This window comes from Arachis duranensis, chromosome 8, assembly GCF_000817695.3.
Source record: "Arachis duranensis cultivar V14167 chromosome 8, aradu.V14167.gnm2.J7QH, whole genome shotgun sequence".
NCBI classification, from domain to species: Eukaryota; Viridiplantae; Streptophyta; class Magnoliopsida; order Fabales; family Fabaceae; genus Arachis; species Arachis duranensis.
This window is the reverse complement of record NC_029779.3, coordinates 12,047,509-12,071,676: the sequence shown is the minus strand read 5'-3', so window position 1 is coordinate 12,071,676 and position 24,168 is coordinate 12,047,509. Positions and strand designations below refer to the sequence as shown.

Genomic DNA, 24,168 nt, shown 5'->3' with positions numbered 1-24,168 from the left:
TTAACAAATATTATTCAAACAATATTTATATTATCAAAATTAATTTTAATATAAAATTACTACAAATAAATTATATTGACGCAAATTCATTCTTATTCTAAATTAATTTTATAAAATTATGTTGATTCAAACTCCAATTTTATAACAGTGAATCCAAACTCCAAACACACACCTTTCTTATAGTTGCTACTACTGTTTGACATTTGAAATTGGAAGGTTGCTGTATTGTGAAGAGTTTATTTCACGTGCATGGATTTGACAATATTGGTAATGAATTTCGAGAAAAGAGTATTTATTTGCATTAATGAATATTCTGATGCCATCATTAACATCTTCTGCATATGCTGTGCTACTCTGTGCTGACCATCTTTATGTGTTGTCTGGTCCTACACCCTTCAGCGCCAGGAACGGAGAGCAAAGTAAACCAACCTTTTTGACTCTTTAATTTCCCGCCTTATTTCAACCACAAAAAAACTAAAAAAAACATTTGTACGTTATTTTAGATAGTAGGAACCCTAAGGTTATGTCGAGAACTAAAAATAAAAAAATGTAGAGATACAATTTTGTATCAACAAAAATTTAAAATGTTACGAAATCATTATATGCCTTACTTTACTTATACATGGAGTAGTTGACAGGTAATATGGTGATGATTCCAGTGAATTTATTGAATTTAAGACGTCAATAAGAAAAAGAAGACACAAGAGTCCAATTTAAAGCGTTGTTAGGACTTAAATAGGAAAAGCAAAGTGACAAAATTAAATGGTGATGCGATGAAAATGGTGTTATGTTGTGGCATTGAATTAATGATATAGCAGGAGGAGTGGGGGCACATGGCCAATATGAGTGGTGAAATGGAGGATAAATGAGCGGTGAAAGCGACAAGTCTATAAGACGGAAATAACAATGGAGGGAGAGGAGGAAGAGACTATGGGTGAGATTAGTTGACCATGATTTCAAAGTGACGTGGCAGTGCCACCCAATAGCTCGTAGCTAGGTATTCCTAATTTCCAATGTTGGAAGCTTAAGGTTCCGTCAAATCAAAAATGAATGCAAAACGTAAAACGGCAGAACCTAATTAGCAGTCAATCAAAATGACAGTGCAACTCGCAGGTCATGGAGACGAACTCGGATGATATACCTCTTTTCTTTTCCTTTCCTTTCCTTTCCCTTTTGATTTGATCCCAAGTCAAAAGCTGCTGCACTAACTAGCAGAGGGCCTTCTCAATTACGAAAACAACCTACCTCTATGTCGAGCTGAAGTCTGAAAGTGAGTTAAGGGAACTCCTAAGTCAGATTAAACTCCATTTGGTAGGAACTTGATAAATTGAATTTAAGATTGTGTGGGTCGAAGTTAGATTTTAACTGTATATTTGATGAATCGTGTATGTTAAAAATTTATTAATTTATGAATTAGCTTGATTATAAATTTATATAAATATACAACAGATGTGTTTGGTTTAGCATTCCAAGTACAGAATTTTTTGTTTAGCTCTTTTTTTCTTTTAAATGGAAATAGATTCTATGTTTCAACAACCGTTTATCAAAAGCAATAAAGTGTAACTTTTGTATTACGTTCAATTGTTAGATTGAAAAGTAATTAAAAAAATTTATTTATTTTCTGCTAACTTTGCCATTAAAAAAAATCATCAGACTTTTTATATTTATTTTTTTTACTGCCATACTTTACAAACAAATCTTTTTTATACTAACATTTTTAGTATTTTTTCTAAGTTTTACTTTTTTATTAATTTCTTTATTTATTTTTCTTATACATAATATAATATACATGTTTTTATTTAGAGTTTTTTTTATGTATATTGTTGTATTTTTTTAATGAAATTTTTAGTATTCATTATCCATATAATTTTTTAATCATTTTTATTGATACATATTTTTTATGGATTTTTTTTGTTTGTCTTTGTAATTTTCTCGTTGTGTTTTTAAATTAGTATATATTTTATTTACTATGATTTTTTTTATAATATAAATTATTAATTCTATTAGAAATGCCAAATGATATACAAAAAGAGTACTAAATAAAGGATAAAAAAATTATGACAAAAAGGTACTAAATTTAGACATAATTTAAGTTCTTTTAAAAAAATTATAGTCAAAAGAGTGTTATTAAAAAAATATGGTTTTAAATGATACCAATTCATTTTTTTTAGTAATTTTTATTTAAACATGATTTTAAATAATGTAATCTAAACAATATTCAACTTACTATAATTTATTTTGATATAAAATTACTAAATATAAATCACATTAACATTAACTCATTTTTTATAAAAAGGAAGTTATTAAAATCAATTTAATACAAAGTTTCATTTTTAAATTTTAATCTAAACACACACAATATAAAAATATATATNATATCTATTACTTATAGTTATTTTTTTCATTAATTTTAATATGATCAAGTAATCATAACATTTGTGTTTATTAAATATCTAAGGGTGCATTTTTTAATTTTTTATTATATCTAAATTATAATATTATTTTATTAACTATGCATTAATGTTTTTATACAAAATTTAGAATTATATTTTTATAGACAACATAAACTACAATTGGTAGGTATATAATATATATTATTGACAAGTTATTTGAGTTAGTTCTTAAATTCAACTCATTTATAAATTTACACTGAGTGAAACTTTTGAGCTGAATGAAACTAAATTTCTGTAAATTCTAGTTTAAGCTGAAAACTCAGGTGAAGACTTCACGTGAAGTTGATACTTGAGAATTTTGGATGAAAATTTAGTCAAATCAGACAAATTATCTAACAGTTCTCAGGTATCAACTTCACGTGAAGTAGATTTCACCTGAGTTTCCATCTTAAACTTAATATAATTAGGCTCATTCCCACGTCAACATGAAAATAAAGAGCGCCAAACAAACTGCTCTGTGCCGACGCCCAAGGACGTGCAAACAAACGGCAATCTTAATCATTCATTGTTTTATTACTCAATAACTTATTATGGGAATTCCTATCTTGTTCCCTCTTTTTGTTAATATACTCTAGAAATTTCTAAGAAACATAATTGTTAAGGCTTAGGGTATTCATTTATAGGATAGCGTATATGTGAAAGAGGAGATAATTGTATTATTTAACAACCATTGAATGTCATTCATGAGAGAGGTAAATGAAGATTGTTTCTATCAGGTCCCAACAATCATGATTGATGGTTAATTCATTTACCTCTGCATTAATTTTTTTTGTACACGTTTAACTATTTGTCATCAATTATTTGGATAAATATTTTGATTGTTGAGTAAACTAAATATTACTTCTATATTTTATTTTCTCTAGAAATATAAAATTTTAAAGTTAGATGTGAATTTTCATTCATTATCCTGAAAATTGAGATTTTTTAGGTAAAAATTTTTACTTATTTTTACTATCAATAATTTTTGATATTGATTCAAGAGGAAAAAAAATAAAACCTAAAACACTAAAAATTTATATGTAATTAATAACTAAAATCAATGTATGACCAAAATATGTAAAATTTAAGCATAGAATAATTCATTCTTTGAGTACTCCAACTTACATTGATTGTTAATCTTAACTGTTTGAACTAACATATTACCATAAATCTTGCACGGAATAGTGATAAATTAATATAAAGAGATGGCTCAATTGCCATTATCTTGAGCTTTTGAAAATTGAACTTGTCAAACTATGAAAAACTAACACGTGACAATCCAATCCAAAGAAGAATGGAATTATTTATGAGATAATTATATACTATCTTGTTTAATGCGTGGGGTAAAATAGAGTATACATATTACTGCCTATCCTATTATATTAAAATAGAGTATACTGTAATTATAGCAAGCGACAATTATACTTAACATAATTAAAGTATCACGTAGCAACAGACAACAATTATTATAAGTGATACAAACTTTTTCTTGATAAGACCTAACGTCAGAATATTTCTTCCACAATCAATAATTGCAGATTGTAATTCTTGCAATCTGTGTATGATTGGTCAACTAGTAAAATATTTATGCATGTCATTAGTAAATAAACAATCATATATTTCTACATTAATAATAATTTTGACTTATTTATTCATTAATTTTAATATCTAATTGGATATAATCCATATCAATTAAGTTCAAATATGAAATAGAAAACATGGAATGAAATTTACTACCTTTGAGAAAACATGCAGAGAGTAAAAAAGTATAGACAGGTATTCTAATTCAATTAGAAAATGGATACCAAAAATAAAAAAGGAAAATATTTGCAATTAATGCAGTTTTGATGATGATAGTATAAAGACAAGAGAAAGAAAAAAGAGAAAGAGAAAGTGAGGGAATGTGTGTAAGTGTTCCCGTATAAGTCGGCGTGGTGAGTGCACCGTATAATCAAAACCCCAATCCCCTCAACCCTGAAAACTGCCATTGCCAACAACAATAATAACAACAACCATTATCACCACTACCACTACAACTTCCCTCACTCTAATCCCAAAACGTTTAGGTCACTAGATACCACTCCTCCATTTAGGATCTATTGCTCCACCAAATCATATTCAACCAGTGCTTTCTAATTCTTATGCTTTGTAGGGTTTTAATTTAATTTATTATATCTAATAATTAGAAAGGAAAAAAAACAAAAGTAATGTCTTCGTCTTCTTCGGCGGCTGCCGCAAATAATTCGCCGTGTGCGGCATGCAAGATTCAGCGTAGAAAGTGCACACAGGAGTGTGTGTTCGCGCCGTACTTCCCGCCGGACAACCCGCAGAGATTTGCGTACGTTCACAAAGTGTTCGGAGCAAGCAACGTGGCAAAACTCCTCAACGACCTGAACGCAGCTCAACGAGAGGATGCAGTGAAGTCACTAGCATACGAGGCGGAGGCGCGTCTCCGTGACCCCGTGTACGGATGCGTAGGCCTCATTTCACTTCTCCAGCACAAGCTCAAACAGCTTCAGGCTGAACTTAACCATGCCAAGACGGAACTCGCAAACTACGTTGTCGTTAACAATAATAATAACGGTTCACCTCACGCGCCTGTTCTCCCGCTCTTTAACAACCAACACCATCAGCAACCGTCTCAACTGAATCGTAACAACCTCTCACATCACTCTCTGCAACCGTTTTCTGTTTCTGTTTCCCCTTTTCAGGAGGCTGTTATGCAGCACCAGCAAGAGATTTTGGGGTTTGAGAACTATATGACGATTGGTTCTTCTTCCGCTGCTTCTGCTGTCTCTCCTTCGCTGGCTCTTGGACCGGTTGATCACAGTTTTCATCACCATCATCATAATCATCACCATAATTTGCAGCAGCAGATTCAGGCGCATCATCAATCTTTTATGTTTCAGAAGCAGGCAAAGTTCGAAGGCGAGGAGGGTAGGAATAGCAGGAGGACTGGTCCTTCTTGTTGCTGATTTCATAATTTCATTCTCCTTCGGTTCAAACATTTGTCAACCTAGGTTTGTGTTCTCTATGTTTATCCACTTCTTGATATTGTTATGATTAAACCAGATTAAACAGTTAACAGCCTTTGATTTTTAATTTACTATGCTTAGGTTTTATTAAATCATTCTTCGATCTTAACTCGTCACAATAGCATAAAATTTACAAATCATAAATTCAGTACAATAAAATATATAAATTCGGATATAATTTTAGTTTTACTTTTGTAAGTTTTCAATTAAAAAATACATAATACAATATTTTTTATTTTTGTGTATTCTTTATGTACTCTTTATATATTCTTTCAATTTTATTTTGAATTTATATTTTCTATTAGACTGAATTTTTTTCTTATTCTTATGATTTAAGATTGAAGAATGGTTTAATAATTTTATTTTATTTTATTCAATTCTTTTTAGTTCATTTTTGCAACTTTTATCATGACAATACTTAAGACTTTATGTATTTGACTGATTTGTGAAAACCACGGTTAGTTGTGATTGATTTTTTCATCTTCACTACTTGTCTCTACTTCACAAAGGAGAAATAAAAAACAAATAAAAAGAAGAAAAAATTGTGTGTTTTTAACTTTTTATGTCACTCTTTACGAAAAAGAGGAACATAAAATTATGCCTTGATTTTATCAGTCTAATGTATATGCTTTGAAGTTAGGACTTTGATTTGTTAAGTCTTCATAGTGTATATGTGGATATTTGAAGTCAACACTTAATGTTAACTCTTTAGTGTACTACCTTTTATTATAATCTATTATCTCCAAATCTTATTCATGTGCAAAAACCTAGATGTATGTCAAGAACAATCTCTTTCTGTTATGTTACACAACACTGATTTTGATTGATTGATTCTTTCTTCTTTTGGATCATGCATAAGCATGAGTATAAATTCAAACATCATTTTCATTCTACCTTGCTAACAATAGCTTTAATTTAGTCTCTTATCATAGTTTTACAAGTTGGAGGAGCAAAGAAACTATAAGGAGACACATACTTGCTTGAAGAAAGTGGAGAGAACAGATAGGGATCTGAGGTAGTTACGTGAGAGTGAGACTGGCTAGTTTTTGGGTTTGAACTTTTTCTAAATTATTCTCAGGATGGAAATGAGATGCATTTTAGAAAGTTAGGATCTGCATCGATATTCGAGATCGGAGTTTTCTGAATTGGAAATGTAAATCAAAACTTTACCTAGTATTTAACACCTTACCCTTTTCTTTAAGTGTCATCATTATTACCATTATGTTATGGTCGCGCTGGTTTTCAGGTAGTGATAATTAGTGAACATGATTGGATAGCATTATTCGATCTTCTTTACGTTGCTCAAGTTATTTATTTGTTGGAGAAAAATCCATTTTAAAATTTTGATTTGCTTGCCATCAACAAATCTGAGACAGACATGCTTATGAGTTATGATGAAAATTACTAAATCCATGTCTGAGTTCAAACCGATATAGTACTATAATGGAAACTGGATACCAATAAACGATAACTAAATTATGGATTTCTGCAACTTAAATAACTCACAAACATCACTGTCTAAACTATTAGGTATCTTATAAAAATTATATAAAATATTTTATATTCATTACTCATTTCGATAAAAAAAATTGTTATTCTTTTCAATGATAGGAGAAATCTTAGGAAATGACTAACTAATAACTAATGACCAAAAAATAATAAATACTTAATTTTATCATAAACATAACAATATTATAATAAGAATCTCTCACGTAGCTTTTTTAAGGGATTTTGATTTAACCTTCTTTCAAATTTTGATTTTAGTCCTTTTATATTAAAAAATTAAACTTTGGCCGTTCCCTAAATTTTATCCTAGTTCCGCCCCTGAGCTTCTTCACATTGTTCCACACTTCGACAAAAACAAATTAATTTTGCATCATATTTTAAGCATGAGACCATGTAAATAGCATTTTTTTAACTCTTCCATTTTCTTATGGATTTCTTTTATCTTATATTATTACTTTTTTTATTTTAAATTTAATTTTAGTTGTTTTTATATTTATTTGGTTGAAAATAAAAAAAAGGGTTGAAATTTTATACATAAAAGTGACCATTCATAACAAAATCATCTTTCTTTTTACTCCCATCTCAAATAGTCATACACATCCCTGGTGAAAAAATTTTCACACTAACATCATATTGATTAGAGAATAAAAATTGTCACTCTTATTTTAATATTATTTTTTTTACAAATTTATCTATATAACAAATAGAAAAACATGTATGAAATGACATTATAAAAATTGGGAGCATAATTGTTATTTCTCTATTGATTATTGTTATATGATGACATCATCCATCTTTGTAAGTTTCATAAACGTACACTTGAATCACATAATTAAAAGGAAAAACTCTTCTTCTTTTTTTATTTAATTGAAAACGGCTAAAAAGAAGAACGAGAGACTTGGATCAGGTTAAGTGCATAAAGAATAAAGATAGAGAGATTTTGGTTCAAAATGAGAAGATCAATGAAAGGTGGAAGAGCTACTTCTACGAGTTATATAATGAAGAACTTCGAGGTAAAAGAGGCTCTAAAGCGGATGAAAAATGGCAGGACTGTAGGACTCGATAATATTCCGATTGAAATTTGGAAGGCCTTGGAGAGAAAGGCATTAGTTGGTTAACCAAATTTTTTAATGAGATTTTAAGGTCAAACAAGATGCTAAATGAGTGGGAAAAAAGCACCTTGGTACTTATCTACAAGAATAAGGAGAATATACAAAGTTGCAAAAACTATAGAGGGATCAAACTCATGAGCCATACCATGAAGTTATGGGAAAGGGTGATAAAATGGAGGTTGAGACAAGAGACATAAGTAACACAGAATCAATTTAGTTTTATGCCAGCTAGATCCACCACTGAAACTACGTACCTGTTAAGAAGGATGATGAAGATGTATGGTAGTAATAAAAGAGATCTAAAAGTGGTGTTTATTGATTTGAAAAAAGTATACGATAGGGTGCCAAGGGAGGTTTTACGGAAGGTTTTAGAAAGAAAGAGAGTAAGAATCTCATATATTCGTGTACTTAAAGATATGTATGATGGAGCTACAACTAGTGTGAAGATTTAAGGTGGTGTGACAAAGGAATTTTCTATTGGTATAGGAGTACACTAAGGATCTTCCTTAAATTCATACCTTTTCACATTAGTCTTTGAAGTACTCATAGAGTATATAGCTTGTGCCATGGTGCATGCTTTTTGCTGATGATTTTGTCCTTATGGAAGAATCAAGGAAAGATCTAAATAAGCAGTTAGATTTATGGAGAGAAGATCTAGAAGTATATGATCTGTGTATAAGCCATAGCAATACAGAATATATGGAATGTAAGTTTGGCCGCCGAAGGAAAAATTCTAATACAGAAGTGAAGATTGGAGAAAACATTCTACAAAAAGTTAAAAGTTTTAAGTATCTTGGATGCATAACACATGATAATAGAGAGATTAAAAGGATATAAATCATAGGATCAAAGCAGGTTGGTCAATGGCAGAGTGCGTCTGATTTTATATGTGACAAAAAAAGTTCCTTTAAAACTTAAAGGTAAATTCTATTGCACTGTTATCAGATCGGTTATGCTTTATAGTACAGAGTATTAGGAGGCCAAAGGGGAGCACGTACGAACATAAGTTAAGCGTGGCAAAAATGAAGATGTTGAGATTGATTAGTGGTCATACGCGATTGGATAGAATAAAGAACGAAGATATAAGAGAGACAGAGAGAGAGAGAGAGAGTTGGAGTAGCACCTATTTTGAAAAAGATGGTAGAATTGCGTCTCAGATGGTTTGAACATGTGAAAAGAAGACCGACAGAGCACCCAGTCAGGAGGGTGGATGAGATGAAAGATAGACAAGGGGAAAAGGCAGAGGAAGACCTAGGAAGACTATTCATGAGGTGGTCAAATGAGATATATAGATAAACGGTATCTTTGTAGACATGATACATGATAGAGCTCAATGGCGTTGTTTGATCCATGTAGCTGACCCCACTTAGTGGGACAAGGTTTTATTATTGTTGTTGTTGCAACTGAAATCGGCTAAAACATTCACAACCAAACAACGGTATGGACAAGAAGTTTGAAGTCTGAACAAGCCAGCGTATAAACACCGCGAAATTAATAAATAATTAGCCAATAAATTAATTATTATTAAAAAAATTAGAAAAATTAAATTTTATAATTTAAAGGAGTAGAAATATTAAAAATACAAATTTTGACACTAATTTTAGAAATTTTGGCCCAAAATTGGGCTAAAAGACCGAACCGATCGAATCGAGCCCAAACCGGGCCCAATGCCACTTATATAAATTTACCTCCAACCCTTTCTTCCCCAAGGTTTCATTGCAAGCACGCAGAAGAGAGGAAATCGATGCCAAAAACATCAACCCTCCCCACCGAAATTCAATCGTCCGTAACTTTCTATACGTAACTTTCTATAAGACGTGTGGTTTAGTTGTTAATAATGATTTGCTATTAGAGTTGGTTGATTTTGGAAAAAGATTTAATATTGATTTTTGTTTGATTTTGAAATAATCTGATACTGAAAATGATTTGAATGATTGAGAGGTGTTTGGTTTGGTGGTGGGGACCCTTGAAAGGTGGTAGAAATTCGAGTTTTAGAGGAGATACTGCCGAAATTTCTATAAGAATTGGAGTTTTGATTTGAAGTGTTATTTAGAAAATATATGAATTTTGAATATTATATTATTGAGTTTGGAGTTTGACTCCATGGAATATTATTGAGCTTAGAGTTTGACTCCATGGAATATTATTGAGCTTGGAGTTTGACTCCGTAGAATATTATATTATTGTGCTTGGAGTTTGACTCCATAGATATTATTTTTGTGCTTGAGGATGCGTGCACAGAGGGATTGTCTAATGGTTAACTACCAGAACATGTCGGATTGGCTATATAATTGACAAATGAGACTCATCAGCCAGAGGACAGGCATACATCATGTGCAAATATGTGTTTTATTTGATTGTGCATTAATTGGGCTTGCCTATGTAATTATTATACTTACTTGCTATATTTGCTACCTGCTGTATCTGTATCCTACTTGTGTTTGTATTGCTTGTCTGTGCACCGGAGTTTTGGAGGATTGGAGGAAGGCGGAAACTAGGGCTTAAGTTAGAAAGGAATTAGAAATAAGAACCTTAGATAACCTACCCTATTTATGGTTTTCAATTTATAAACTTTAAGATTTAAATCTGAGTATCGAAGTTCTAAGAATGCTTCTGGGTTTCCCGGGATCTTTTATATTAATTATGCGGGAACCTTTACCATGCTGAGAACCTCCGATTCTCATTCCATATATATTCTGTTATTTTTTAGATGCAGGTCGAGAGGCACCTCGCTGAGCGTCTAGAGTTTCCTATGCAAGCGATGTGTGGTTATTTTGGGATGTTGTATTTTGTATTTATACTATGTATATATGTATATAGATTCTCCTCTGCATATATTTTATGTTTGTCCCTCCTAGAGGTTGACTTGGAGAAACAGGTGTTTATTCTGTAGTTTGAGTTATGTTTTGGATTGTATAAATATATGTAATTATATACTCTGGCCGGCCTTAGCTTTGCAGGTCGAGTCTGGAGCTTGATATCTATGTCTTGGAACTCTGATCTGTATATTATGTTTTTAGCCTTCTTTTGATCTTACCTATCCGTTTTACAATTATCGATGAGAGTGTCAAATGATTTTCTATTTTTGCTTTTGCTTAACTTCTTCTTCAAGGCTCCTAGATATGAACTCTTTCAACTATATTTATATAAGTCTTTTCTTTTAGAGGTCGTAATACATCGCCACCTCTACTTTATGACTTAAGCGTAAGGCTCTGTTTGGTAGAGTGTTACATTATGGTATCAGAGCAGTTCGTTCCTGTAGAGCCTGAGGGAATGACTGACTATGCTTCTGGGCATACTCTAAGGGTGTGTATATGCTAATTAGGATATCTAATTGATATATGTGGAATATTCATTTATGAGCATGCATTTGGGAGTTTGAAACATTAGAATTGAGATATTGAGACTGATCACCTTAATATCACTTGTTTGGTGTGAATAGAAACCAAATGATGACTCGTGGAAGCGGACGTGGTCGAGGCAGAGGCCAAAATATTAATGCGGAACGTGAAACTGCTATGAATAATCCCGTGAACTTTGCGAATACTTTGGAAAACATGGTGGCTGCTATGCAGGCAACGGCTGAGACCATTGGTCAGCAAGTTAATAATGGAGACATGAGTAATGGCGAAAATAGGCTGATGACCTTAGCAACTTTTCTGAAGATAAACCTACCAACTTTTAGAGGAACCACGAATCCCACAGAGGCTGATAATTGGTTTCAGGCAACGGAATGGGCTTTGCAAGTGCAACAAGTTCCTGAAGATCAATGTGTTGAGTTTGCTACTTATCAGCTGATGGGTGAAGCTCTGTATTGGTGGCAGGAGACCCGACACCTTCTGCAGCAAGATAATGTTGTAATCCCTTAGGATGTATTCCAATCCGAGTTTTATAAGAAGTATTTCTCAAACTCAGTAAGGACGGCGAAAGAGCTTGAGTTATTACAGCTGAAGCAGGGTCCTATGTCAGTGGCAGAGTATACCAGTCGGTTTGAGGAACTATGTCAGTTCTCTAAAATTTGTTAAGGTGCTCCAGGGAATTTTGATGAATGAAAATGCATAAAATATGAAGGTGGTATGCGGAGTGACATTCTGAGTATAGTGGGGCCAATGGAGATAAGAGTTTTCTTTGAACTGGTAAATAAGAGTCGAGTTAATAAGGATTGTGCGAGAAAGGCAGCATTGGATAAGGGTGATCATTGAGCTTTTGTTAGGAGAGATCAGGGGAGGAACTTTGCACCTAGAGGACAGAATTTCAAGCGAGGCAGTTATGTCCCACTACAACTGGGTCAGAATAACTTCCAGAGATTCAATAATAACAACAACCAGGGAAGAGGCAAAGGAAAGCAGATTAGAATCCCCCCAATAACTTGACATGTAGGAGATGTGGGGCATATCATCCTAACACTCCATGTAGAGCTGCACTGGGTATATGCTACTATTGTGGTGGAGCCGGACATCTATCCTGGAATTCTCCAGAGAGGAAGAGACAGAAAGTTGAGAGAGTTCAACAGTAGAGACGTGTCTTTACCATGTTGGCGAATGGTGCTGAGAGGTCAAACACTCTGATCAGACGTAAATGTGAAATTAGTGATAAAATCTTAATTGCTTTATTTGATACTGGGACATCACATTCATTTATATCGTTTGACAAAGCCAATGAGTTAGGATTGAAGATAACCATTCTAACCTATGATCTGCAAGTACATACTCCTGCCTCTGAGGCTGTCGTAACTAGATTAGGTTGTTAACAAGTTTTGTTCCGAATTAAGCACCAAACTTTTGTCCATGATTTAATTTGTCTGCTGATAACTGGTCTTGATCCCATTCTGGGAATGGATTGGTTATCAAAGAATCATGTTCTGCTCAATTGTTCTGAAAGATCACTGCAATTTACTTCGGAAGGTTCAGAAGGACCGATGGTGGCAAATGGATATTACTTAAATTCTGTCATGGTGAATTGAAGTGGAAATGAATGTTCGGCATTCATACTATTAATTGCCAGTGTGTCGGATGATGAACAAAGTTTGAATCAGATTTCAGTTGTGAATGAATTTCCAGAAGTATTCCCTGAGGATATACCTAAATTTTCTCCTTCTCAAGAAATTGAATTTGCGATTGAGCTGGTTCCTAGAGTAGGACCAATTTCAATTGCGCCTTACTGAATGTCGCCTTTGGAACTGGCTGAACTTAAGGCTCAGTTTGAGGATTTAATGAGTAAGAACTTCATTTGTCTGAGCGTTTCTCCGTTAGGAGCGCCGGTGTTGTTAGTGAAAAAGAAGGATGGAAATATGCGGTTATACGTAGATTACAGACAACTAAACAAAGTAACTATAAAGAATAAATACCCGTTGCCAAGAGTTGATGATCTGATGGACCAATTGCGAGGAACTAGTGTCTTTTCTAAGATTGACTTAATATCTGGTTATCACCAGATAAGGGTAAGAGATGAAGATATTACAAAAACCACTTTCAGAACTCGATATGGTCACTATGAATACACTACGATGTCATTTGGATTAACCAATTTCCCTGCTGTGTTCATGGACTATATGAACTGGATATTCCGTCCTTTCCTAGATAAATTCATCATCTTCTTTATTGATGATATTCTAATCTATTCTAAGACTGAGGAGGACCACACGGAACACTTGCAGATCGTGCTACAGATTCTAAAAGAGAAGAAGTTGTACACTAAACTTTCTAAATGTGAATTCTAGAAGATTGAGGTGAACTTTCTGGATCACATAGTGAGTAAGTAGGGAATAGATGTGGATCCTTCTAAGGTTGAGGCAGTAATGGAAGGGGGTACATCAGTGACAGAGATTAGAAGCTTCTTAGGTTTGGCAAGATATTATTGGAGGTTTATGAAGGACTTTTCACAAATTGCATTGCCTTTGACAAAGTTAACTCAAAAGGATGTGCCATTTGTCTGGACATCAGAATGTGAGGAGAGATTTAAAGCTTTGAAGTGGAAGCTGACTACAATGTCTGTGCTTGTGTTACTTGAACCTAATGAGCCTTTTGAAGTGTATTGTGATGCTTCAATGAAAGGTTTGGGGTGTGTGTTGATGCAACACCAGAACGTGGTAGCTTACGCATCGCGTCAACTGAGACCTCAGAGGTGAATTACCTAACTCATGACTTGGAATTGGTAGCGGTTGTATTTGCATTGAAGATTTAGAGGCATTACTTGTACGGAGTGAAGTTTCGAGTCTTTTCTGATTACAAGAGTCTCAAGTATCTCTTTGATCAGAAGGAGCTCAACATGCGGCAAAGGAGGTGGATGAAGTTGTTGGAGGATTATGACTTTGACTTAAGCTACCACCCAGGGAAGGTGAATGTTGTAGCGGATGCATTGAGTCGGAAGTCAATGACGGTCGCTTGGATGATGATTAAGGAAGAGAAATTGGTGAGCAATTTTGGGGAATTGAGACTAGGTATTGGATAATCTAATTGGAGTGTATGCCTGAACCAACTATAGATCTTTAGTGACTTTAAGTCCAAAAGTTTAAAAGCTCAATAAGATGATCAGGAATTACAGAAGGTGTTGCCCGCAATTGAGAAAGAAAAGCAATAAAGAGTTTCATGGGACGGAGACAGAATATGGAGGTACAAGGGAAGGATTTGCGTACCAAATGTTGGAAATTTACAGCAAGATATCTTGAAGGAGGGGCATAGGAGCGGATTCTTTATCCACTCAGGAAGTACCAAAATGTATCATAATCTGAAGGCGATGTTCTGGTGGCCGAGAATGAAGAATGATGTGGCATTACATGTTTCAAAATGTATGACTTGTCAGAAAGTAAAGATTGAACACTAGAGACCGTCCGAAACATTGCAACCTTTAGAAATTCCACAATGGAAATGCAAAAGTATCGCCATGGATTTTGTGTCGGGTTTGCCAAGAACTCGAGCTGGATTTGACGCGGTATGGGTGATTGTAGATCGGCTGACAAAATCAGCTCACTTTTTGCCATTCGGATTAACTGTACCTTAGAGGAGCTAGCACGCTTGTACATTAAGAAAATTGTAAGGTTGCATGGTGTGCCTACCACCATAATCTCCGATAGAGATTTTTGTTTCACTTCAAGATTCTTGGGGGCATTTCAAAAAGTATTTGGAACTCAATTAAGTTTAAGTACCGCGTACCATCCTCAAACCAATGGTCAATCGGAGAAGACAATTCAAACCCTAGAGGATATGTTGAGGGCTTGCGTTTTAGACCAACCGGCGAGTTGGGATCGGTATATGCCGCTAGTAGAGTTTGCATATAATAACAGTTACCATGCGAGCATCGGAATGACTCTGTATGGGAGAAAGTGCCAATCTCTGCTATGTTGGTATGAAGCAGGGGAAACAAGTTTGTTAGGGCCTGAGTTAGTAGCTAAAACTGCCGAACATATTAAGAAAATCCGAAACTAAATGCTTACCGCTCAGAGTAGCCAAAAGAGCTACGCCGATCAGAGATGGAAATCGTTAGAATTTGATGAAGGAGACAATATATTCCTAAGAGTTACTCCAACAACAGGAGTGGGTTGAGCGATCAAAGCAAAGAAATTGAATCCTTGTTATATCGGTCTATTTCAGATCCTAAAGAAAATCAGGAAGGTGGCATATCAAATAGCTCTACCACCACATCTTTCGAACCTGCACAATGTATTTCATGTTTCGCAGCTTCGAAAAAACACTTCTGATGCTAACCACATTTTAGAACGTGAATAAGCTCAATTGAAAGAGGATTTGACACTTCAAGTGACTCCAGTTCGAATTGACGATGCTAGAATTAAGCGATTACGCGGAAAAGAAGTCTCATTAGTAAAAGTTGCTTGGAGTTGAGCTAAAATTGAGGAACACACTTGGAAACTTGAGTCAGAAATAAGAAAAGACTACCCACACCTATTTTTAGGTAATTGAATATGAATTATAGGGACAAAATTCATAATTAGGTGGGTAAGATATAAACACCGCGAAATTAATAAATAATTAGCCAATAAATTAATTATTATTGAAAAAAATTTGAAAAATTAAATTTTATAATTTAAAAGAGTAGAAATATTAAAAATACGAATTTTGACACTAATTTTAAAAATTTTGGCCCAAAACTGGACTAACGGGCTGAACCGGTCGAATCGAGCCCAAACCGAACCCAAGGCCACTTATATAAATTTACCTCCAAACCTTTCTTCCCCAAGGTTTTCGTTGCAAGAATGCAGAAAAGAGGAAATCGACACCGAAAACCTTAACCCTCCCCACCAAAATTCAATCATCTGTAACTTTCTATTTGGAGCTCCGATTGACGAGCCGTTAGCAGCCACGTGTTCATTTTGGAATTCTCTTCATTTCTATTTGAACAGAGTGGTAAAAAATTTGTATTTCTCGCCCACTTCTTCCTGTCCTCAATTTCGTGATTGTTGAGTATGGGTATTGTTGAATTGAATGAATTTGGTGGTTTAGGTGAACTCTAACAGTGAGTAATCACTGGGTTTTGTCCAATTGATTTGTAGGTAAAGTAAGAAACTGTTGAACCCTTGTGAATCATTGAATTAGTAAATCCTATAATGATTATAGTGATATTGTGTGAAATAAATTGTGTTCTAGTTGATTTGGAGTTCAATTGGGTGGTTTGAAACAAAATCCGGGTAATTAGGCTTGAAGAGTTGACGTTTGGAAGCTTGGAGCTTGTGAAAAGAGAGGTTTTTGAGGTGTTTCGAGCTTAGGGAAGAATCGGCCAAGGTATGTTTTTGGTTTCTCGTAGTTAATGTTTAATGTCACGTGAAAACTTAGGCTAGAAGACCTTAAGATAGGAATGAACTGAACGAATTATTAATGGATTGTGTATATGGTATAAGATGTGTGGCTTAGTTGTTATTAATGATTTGCTATTAGAGTTGGTTGGTTTTGGAAAAAGATTTAATATTGGTATTTGCTTGATTTTGAAATAATTGGATACTGAAAATGATTTGAATGACTGAGAGATGTTTAGTTTGGTGGTTAGGATCCTTGAAAGCTGGCAGAAATTCGAGTTTTAGTGGAGATACTGCCAAAATTTCTATAAGAATTTGAGTTTTGATTTGAAGTGTTATTTTAAAAGGAAAAAGATTATTATGTGACTTGTGTATTTGAGACTATTTGTTGACCCTCTGTTGCAAGATGTGGCCGAACACTTTAATTCCCCGGGTTCTCCCATGGGTATATATATATTGAATATTTATATTATTGAGTTTAGAGTTTGCCTCCATAAAATATTATTGAGCTTGGAGTTTGACTCCATAAAATATGATTGAGTTTAGAGTTTGACTCCATAGTAGTATGCCACCCTACTAGCATTGCCACTATTGATTTTTCATCTCTTTCAATCTCATCATCTCAAATCATCACTCTCAACAACTCATATTCAAATAGATTCAATTAAAACACTGATTATAAAAAATAAAATGTATTCTTATTTAAAAAAATATAACAGAAAAAAAAAGTATAAAATTTTTTTTCTTTAATTTTATTTTTTGATTAATTCTTTTCCTATTCAATTTTAGTTCCCTTATAATAGTACTTTAATTTCATTTACTACCATTTTCAATTTCTATGGTGACGCACTACTAGAAAATAATACATTATAGGTGAATTTTTTTAATAAAATTTTAGTGTAAAAAATATCAACGGATTTTTTGTTGGTAAAAAAATTAAAAGTTTTTTCAAAAATTTACCAACAAATAATTCTATCTATAAATTGAAATTTGATTTCAAATTTTTCACCAATAAAAAATTTGTTTGTAATTAATTAATAAATCTATCAAAAAATTAAAGAGAAAAACCTTAAACGATCCCTAACAATTATCTCAAAAGACAACGAGGCTCTTAACAAAAAATAAACCAACTCGGCCCCTAAGATTTATTTTTATGGGATTGATTAGTCCCTGTGGTAGTGTTTTTTTGGTTTTTTTTTTTTGCACAGGAGTTAATCACTCCCATAAAAATAAAGTTCAAAGGCCGGGTTGAGTGTTTTTTTTTGTCGGAGGCCTCGTAATCCTTTCGAAGTAATTGTTAAGGGTCAGATTGGGTATTCACTCAAATTTAAATAACTATTATAAGACCCTAATTTGAACTCCATTCACATGCACCCACACAAATAAAATCCACTCCTCTCTCAATGGCTTCCTCCATTATCGCTTTTGCCGCGTCTGCTCCCATCGTCGCAGAGCTCTCTCCGCCGCCGCTCTCGTTGCACGAGCTCTTTCCGTCGTCACTCTCGTCGCGTCTACTCCTTTCGTGAATTTCAGGTATACTATGATTTTGTGATTATGTTACTTAGGGCTCAATTTTCTATGCCAATTTTAGATTTATCCTACTTTGCTTCGTTAATCCAACTTTGTAGTATCTACATAAACCATCTCTATCTTGTTGATGTTGACTGAGCTTGTTGTAGTTGTAGCTATGTTTGTGATAAAAGAGTTTCATCTTCACATGCTGCTATCTAATTTAATTCTGATTTCTTTCTACATTTCCTATATTTGAATCGATGAAAATGACCAAATTGAATTGTAGCTTCTAAAGTCATGCTATAGTCATGCTCTTAGAAATTTGGTAGACAATAGTGCATTATTTATTATGAATTTTTTTCTCCAAAAAACAAAAATTATAGCTCTTCTGGAGCCTTTAATCACATAGTCTGAGCCAATAATAGTATTAACATATTCTTCTTTTGACACAAGATGGGTAAAATATATATCACTTTTGAGAATGGTGTGCGAACTTGCACTATCCACAAGGCATACATCTTCATTATATATCCTTGCCATTTTTTTCAAAGAGAAATAATAATAATAAAATGAGTAGTATGCACAGTTAAATTGAATACTTGATCGGAATTATTTTTCTAAGAAACACTGTACATAAAAATAATGTCATATACTAAAATTTTATTTTAAAACTTGATATATTTAATGATTTCAAAATTCATAAACATTAATATTTTATTATTTATATACATCATATTTGAAACTTAAATACATAGAAAATGAAACTTAACAATAAGCTCTTTACATTATTTATTTACTTGAATACTTAACAATTTCACATATTAAACTATTCTATCATTGATCAAATGACCAATATTTTCTACAGGGTCCTCAAAGAAATCAGATACATCATAATGAGTGGTAGAATTTTCAGTAACATCATTTGAAATGAAAATCGTCTCCTCTTCTTTGTCGTCTTTTTTCAAAGATGTTTGATAAAGATCGACTAGTTGCCTTGGTGTACGACAGGTACACGACCAATGGCCCTTTTCACCACAACAGAAACACTTATCCTCTGTTGATTTATTTTGCCCAATATTTCTTTCTTTATCCCACCTCTGATGAGATCCTCTCTTTTGAACATAATTCCTTTTCCTTCAATAATTTTTCTTGTTATTAAAACCTTGTCATTTACCTCTTTTGGGGTAATTCGCCGCATTTACTTCAGGAAATGGGATAGCGCTAGCTGGGCGTGCTTCATGATTTTTTTAAGAGCAACTCATTGTTGCGTTCAGCAACAAGAAGGCAAGAAATTAACTTAGAATATTTTTTTAAATCTTTTTTCTCGATATTGCTGCTGCAGGAGCACATTCGAGGCATGGAAGGTCGACAAAGTTTTCTCTAACATATCATTATCAGATATCTTTTCCCCACATAATTTTATTCGTGAGGTGATTCGAAACATTGCCAAATTATATTCATTTATGGATTTAAAATCCTGTAGACGCAAGTGCGTCCATTCATATTGGGCTTGAGGAAGTATCACCGTCTTTTGATGATTATACCTTTCTTCAAGGTCTTCCCAAAGATCTGCATGATCTTTTAATGTGAGATATTCATTTTTCAATCCTTCGTCAAGATGACGACAAAAAAATCATGGCTTTGGCTTTATCTTCTGGAATGCATTATTTTCAGACTTAATGGTATCTCCAAGATCCATTGAATCAAGATGGATTATTTCAGCATCTAATATCCTTGATAAATAATTGTTTCCATATATATCAAGAGCATTAAATTCAGGATGAGAAAGTTTCGACATAATAAAAATTTGTTACCTGAGTCTTCCTAAACATTTGATCAGAATCTCGTGTTGATAACGTGTTGTAAAATAAATAAGGAAGATAAATATAAAATAGAGAGATATAAATATGCGCTTATCTCACTATAATATAAGTAATTATATATGTATAAATATTATAATTATTGTAATTTAAAACCACACAGAGATAAAAAGAGAGAAAGAGAAATATTTGTAACGTAAGGAAGGAGAGAGAATTGTTTTATTGCTTGCTGTGTTTTTCTCATTTATATACGTATATGATAGTAGTTTTTCAAACTACATTAAATAAGATTCTCTTTGAAAAGTTGAGCCTTGTGAAAAATGGGCATCCACCTCAGGCTATCTTATCACAACATAAATAAATATAGTAGGAATATATTTGATAAGGAATAAAGATAATACAAGTTGGGTTGGTCTAGTAATTATTGGCTCACTAATTTATTTAAGTAAATGTTGGGGGTTAGAATCTCGCCTTATGCATGTAGCAATTCATTGGCCAGTAACAAATTCTTAAATAGAATTCAACTATTGCAACAAATTAGTCCTTGATGACATACCAAATTAGAGAATATCATGAGAAACAAAACAAAAGATAACAAAGTACATTATATCCTTTTCTCTAAAATTTCTCCCTCTATATAAAATTTTCTTCTCTCTATTTTTTTTATGATTGATTAGTTCTTTTCCTATTCAACTTTTTTCCCTTACACAAAGCAAAAACAAATTCGTAGATACATGATAAAAATATACATGACAAAGAAGCAATGTGGGAAGAAAGCAACAATGTCATCAAACGAAAAGAAAGGGTAAAGGAAAGACCATGACGTCGGTGGAAGAAAAAACGATAAAAGAGATAGCACCGAATGGCTAGCAAAGAGAGAAGAAGAAGATGAGATGGATGCAAAAAGAAAGAAGAAGCGGTGCAACAAAGACAAAAGAGAAGCGTCCGAAGAAATGGTGATAGAGACTAGAAAGGCTTCCAAAGGAAGAAGGAAAGAGAGAGCTAGGAGAGATAAGGAAGAGGGTATAAGGATGAAAAATTAGTTAGGAGTATAACCAACTGCAATTAATTAGTTAAAAAATAAATTTATCATAAAAAATATTAAACTAATTTTATAAATTTTAAAGTTAAAAATAAAAGAGATCGACTAAATTGACTAGTAATTTGGTTGTAGACTTTTTCTTTAAGAAAGGGCAGAAAAGTATGAAATATGTGTCGCAATTTCTCTGCCATTTATATTTTGTGTAGTTCCTTGGAGGTGTGATACTAAGACACAAATTTTTAACATTTCTATCTCTCATTAGATTTCAAAATTCAAATAATGCCCATATTTATCCTAATACCCTCTTCATCCTCTCTATCTCATTCCTTCTTAGCTTCCTCCTCCTTCCTCCTTCCTCCCTCTATCTCTCTTCTGCCTAGCTAGCCACCACGTCGCCACCTACCTCTTCTCCTACCATATCATGTCGCTTCTTCTTTCTCTCTTCCCCAGCCTTCCTACAATTCTCCTATCTTTCTTAACCATCACTTTCTTTGCGCACTTTCTCTCTTTATCATCATTGTGTCTTCATCTTCTCCGTCGTCGTCTCTTTCTTCACGGCTTCTTGCTTCATATTCGTTGGCAGGTTTGCTCTTGACATCCGAAGTCTCCTTTTTTATTTTTGTTAGTTGTTATTGTTTTTGTTTCTTTGTCTAAACTAAATTTGTGATTCTGGATGCTAGCTTGTGGCTGAATGTGGTGGTAGTGAATGAACACAAATTTGATAATTTCATGAGCTTAAAGATCACCCAGATAATTTATATTCCTTTCACCCAAACATTATACATAAACGTGATCATCATCATCTCATATATAACTAATAATCTAATATACATTATGCATGTTAAGAATGGAGTTGAGTTTATTATTGTGTGTTAAGTTGATTTTGAGGTTTACAGTCATATTCTCCGGCTTCATTGTTGGATGGTTGCAAATTGGAGGCTGTGATTGGAAGATTCATTTGTCCATGTGTCGTCATCATATTGGACACGTCAGGTCCCACCATCTCATGCTGCATATGAGAGTATAACGTGTATCCTTGAGGCCACGTGTCATTCTGATTTGTCACGTGACACTCTCCAATGTTTCTTGTATCGCTTTGTGAATTTGTTCCTTGTGGAAATGGATCATAAATTGACGATTGCAAATCCCTAATCATTTACAGTGCACAAAATTATTGATTCTTTATACAATTATTTATTTTTAATAAATAAACGGCGGCATTTAAAAAAAGAAAAATTATAACCTGAGTGGATCCAAAGGAGTAGATGCATCAAATATTTGGTTGTGGTTTTGGGTGCCATTTTGCAACCATCCGACATTCTCAAAAGTTGATGCCATCCCCTATCATAATTCTCAAATTTGTTATTGTACTTCTTTATGTGTGAATTTTGTTGAATTATTAGTAATTACATGAATGTAGTTTACCTGAATAGTTGATGGATCATAAGTAGGCAAATGGCTGCTCAATAGATATTCCTATAATAACCATACACAAACATAAAACATGTAGTTTATCAGATGAAAAATAACATAAATTGAAAAAAGGAATGATATTAAGAAATAAAAGTAAATAACTCTTTTTTTATATATTAATATATATGTAGTAAATTAAGTTCATTCTTATGAAATATATCAAATCAAATAATATATTTAAAAAATTACTCATGTGCGGATTATGTTATTGCAAACCTTTCTTTGCATGACGCGAGTCAAAGTCTCCATAAGATTCTTTTCACCAGATTCCAGCTCCTCCATAGATGTCATCTTTAATGGATCGGGTTCATATGCCCTAAATTCACAAATGAAGAAAATAATCATAAAAGAAGCACAATAAACATAACTATAGTATTGTTACTTTTAAACAAACCTTATCTGGTCTTCAGCCAGTTGAAGTTGTTGATGTAGCCTACTAACTTCTTGTTGGAGTTCCTAATATAAGTAAGGAGATTCAATTTATGCAAAATCATGAAAAAAAAAAAGTAATGGCTAAAAAAAATGAAAATGATAACTTGTGACAAAATTATTTTAACAAGGAATAACAAAGTATGCTTACTTCAATCTCAGAGTTAATGACTCCCGGACTTTGTTGAAGTATTAGACCAAACATTCCCAAATAAGAGACAAATATTTTAGTATTAACAAATATCATTTTAATTTTTAAATAAAATAATTTTTAAAAAATTAAGTCTTTTTAAATAACACTGGAGTAGAAATAGACAAACTTGGCTAGTTGAAGAGCTATGTCATTCTCATTCCTCAATTGTTGAAGGGTCCGGAGCAAATACTACAAAAATGCTCAAACAATTATAAATTTTGCAAAAATCTTCTATAACCATAAGAAATTAACCACTATTTATTAATCCACATATATTTATATATGTTTTACATATTTTAACGTCAAAATAATAAAATATTTTAAAATATAATAATCAAAACTTTCTTAACAAGGAAAATAATCTAATTTTCCATTAATATGAAAAATTAATCATCATTAAATTTTTATTCACATTTTACTCATGAATATAAATCAGGTTTATTATATTAATTATAAAGTCCAATTATAAATATGAATATAAGTGCATTTCATACTTCTATTTATATATTCCCACTATCATCCCCTAATTGAGATGTAGTTACATCAAGTTACTAAAACATATATAAAAAAAATATATTCAAGATATTACTATACCTCTTTGTTATATATATAATAATATTATATAATCAATAAATTTTATTATTTTTGTTAATATTTTAAATTATAAATTTTAATCTCTAAAATTAAGTTTAAGGATACAAAACCTAGTCCCAAAATATTAGAAATGAAACAGAGTACCAAATTTCATTGTCACATAAGTAACACATGACAAACTAAAATGGATATTGCAAATTACGTTCAATGAACATCTTGAATTTATTAGTTCTACGTGTACTCACCACTCTAGAGACAAATTCACACAGATAAT

At 32.8% G+C, this 24,168-nt stretch overlaps 3 protein-coding genes across 3 annotated transcripts in view; 2 read left to right on the top strand and 1 right to left on the bottom strand.

Annotated features, from left to right (window-relative positions):
- The first annotated feature begins 4,336 nt into the window (after window positions 1-4,336).
- On the top strand, window positions 4,337-5,510 carry LOC107460830 (LOB domain-containing protein 12-like). Its single transcript, XM_016079248.3, has one exon. The coding sequence runs from the start codon at window positions 4,640-4,642 to the stop codon at window positions 5,405-5,407; it is 768 nt and encodes a 255-aa protein (XP_015934734.1). The 5' UTR covers window positions 4,337-4,639; the 3' UTR covers window positions 5,408-5,510.
- Window positions 5,511-11,537: 6,027 nt separating this feature from the next.
- LOC127741209 (uncharacterized) lies at window positions 11,538-13,249 on the top strand. The gene is made up of 2 exons (XM_052253242.1): window positions 11,538-11,896; window positions 13,051-13,249. Exons 1-2 carry the CDS (start codon window positions 11,538-11,540, stop codon window positions 13,247-13,249), a joined length of 558 nt encoding a protein of 185 aa, XP_052109202.1.
- A 2,438-nt stretch (window positions 13,250-15,687) lies between these two features.
- Window positions 15,688-24,168, bottom strand: part of LOC107460753 (agamous-like MADS-box protein AGL104) — a 9,938-nt gene continuing 1,457 nt past the window's right edge. The window contains exons 4-12 of the mRNA XM_021128806.2: window positions 23,895-23,912; window positions 23,428-23,489; window positions 23,259-23,286; window positions 23,073-23,134; window positions 22,895-22,994; window positions 22,631-22,681; window positions 22,449-22,546; window positions 22,100-22,353; window positions 15,688-15,734 (exon numbers count right to left, since the gene is read on the bottom strand). Of these exons, the coding sequence (XP_020984465.2) occupies window positions 15,688-15,734; window positions 22,100-22,353; window positions 22,449-22,546; window positions 22,631-22,681; window positions 22,895-22,994; window positions 23,073-23,134; window positions 23,259-23,286; window positions 23,428-23,489; window positions 23,895-23,912 (720 nt within the window). The remainder of the gene's footprint in view (window positions 15,735-22,099; window positions 22,354-22,448; window positions 22,547-22,630; window positions 22,682-22,894; window positions 22,995-23,072; window positions 23,135-23,258; window positions 23,287-23,427; window positions 23,490-23,894; window positions 23,913-24,168) is intronic.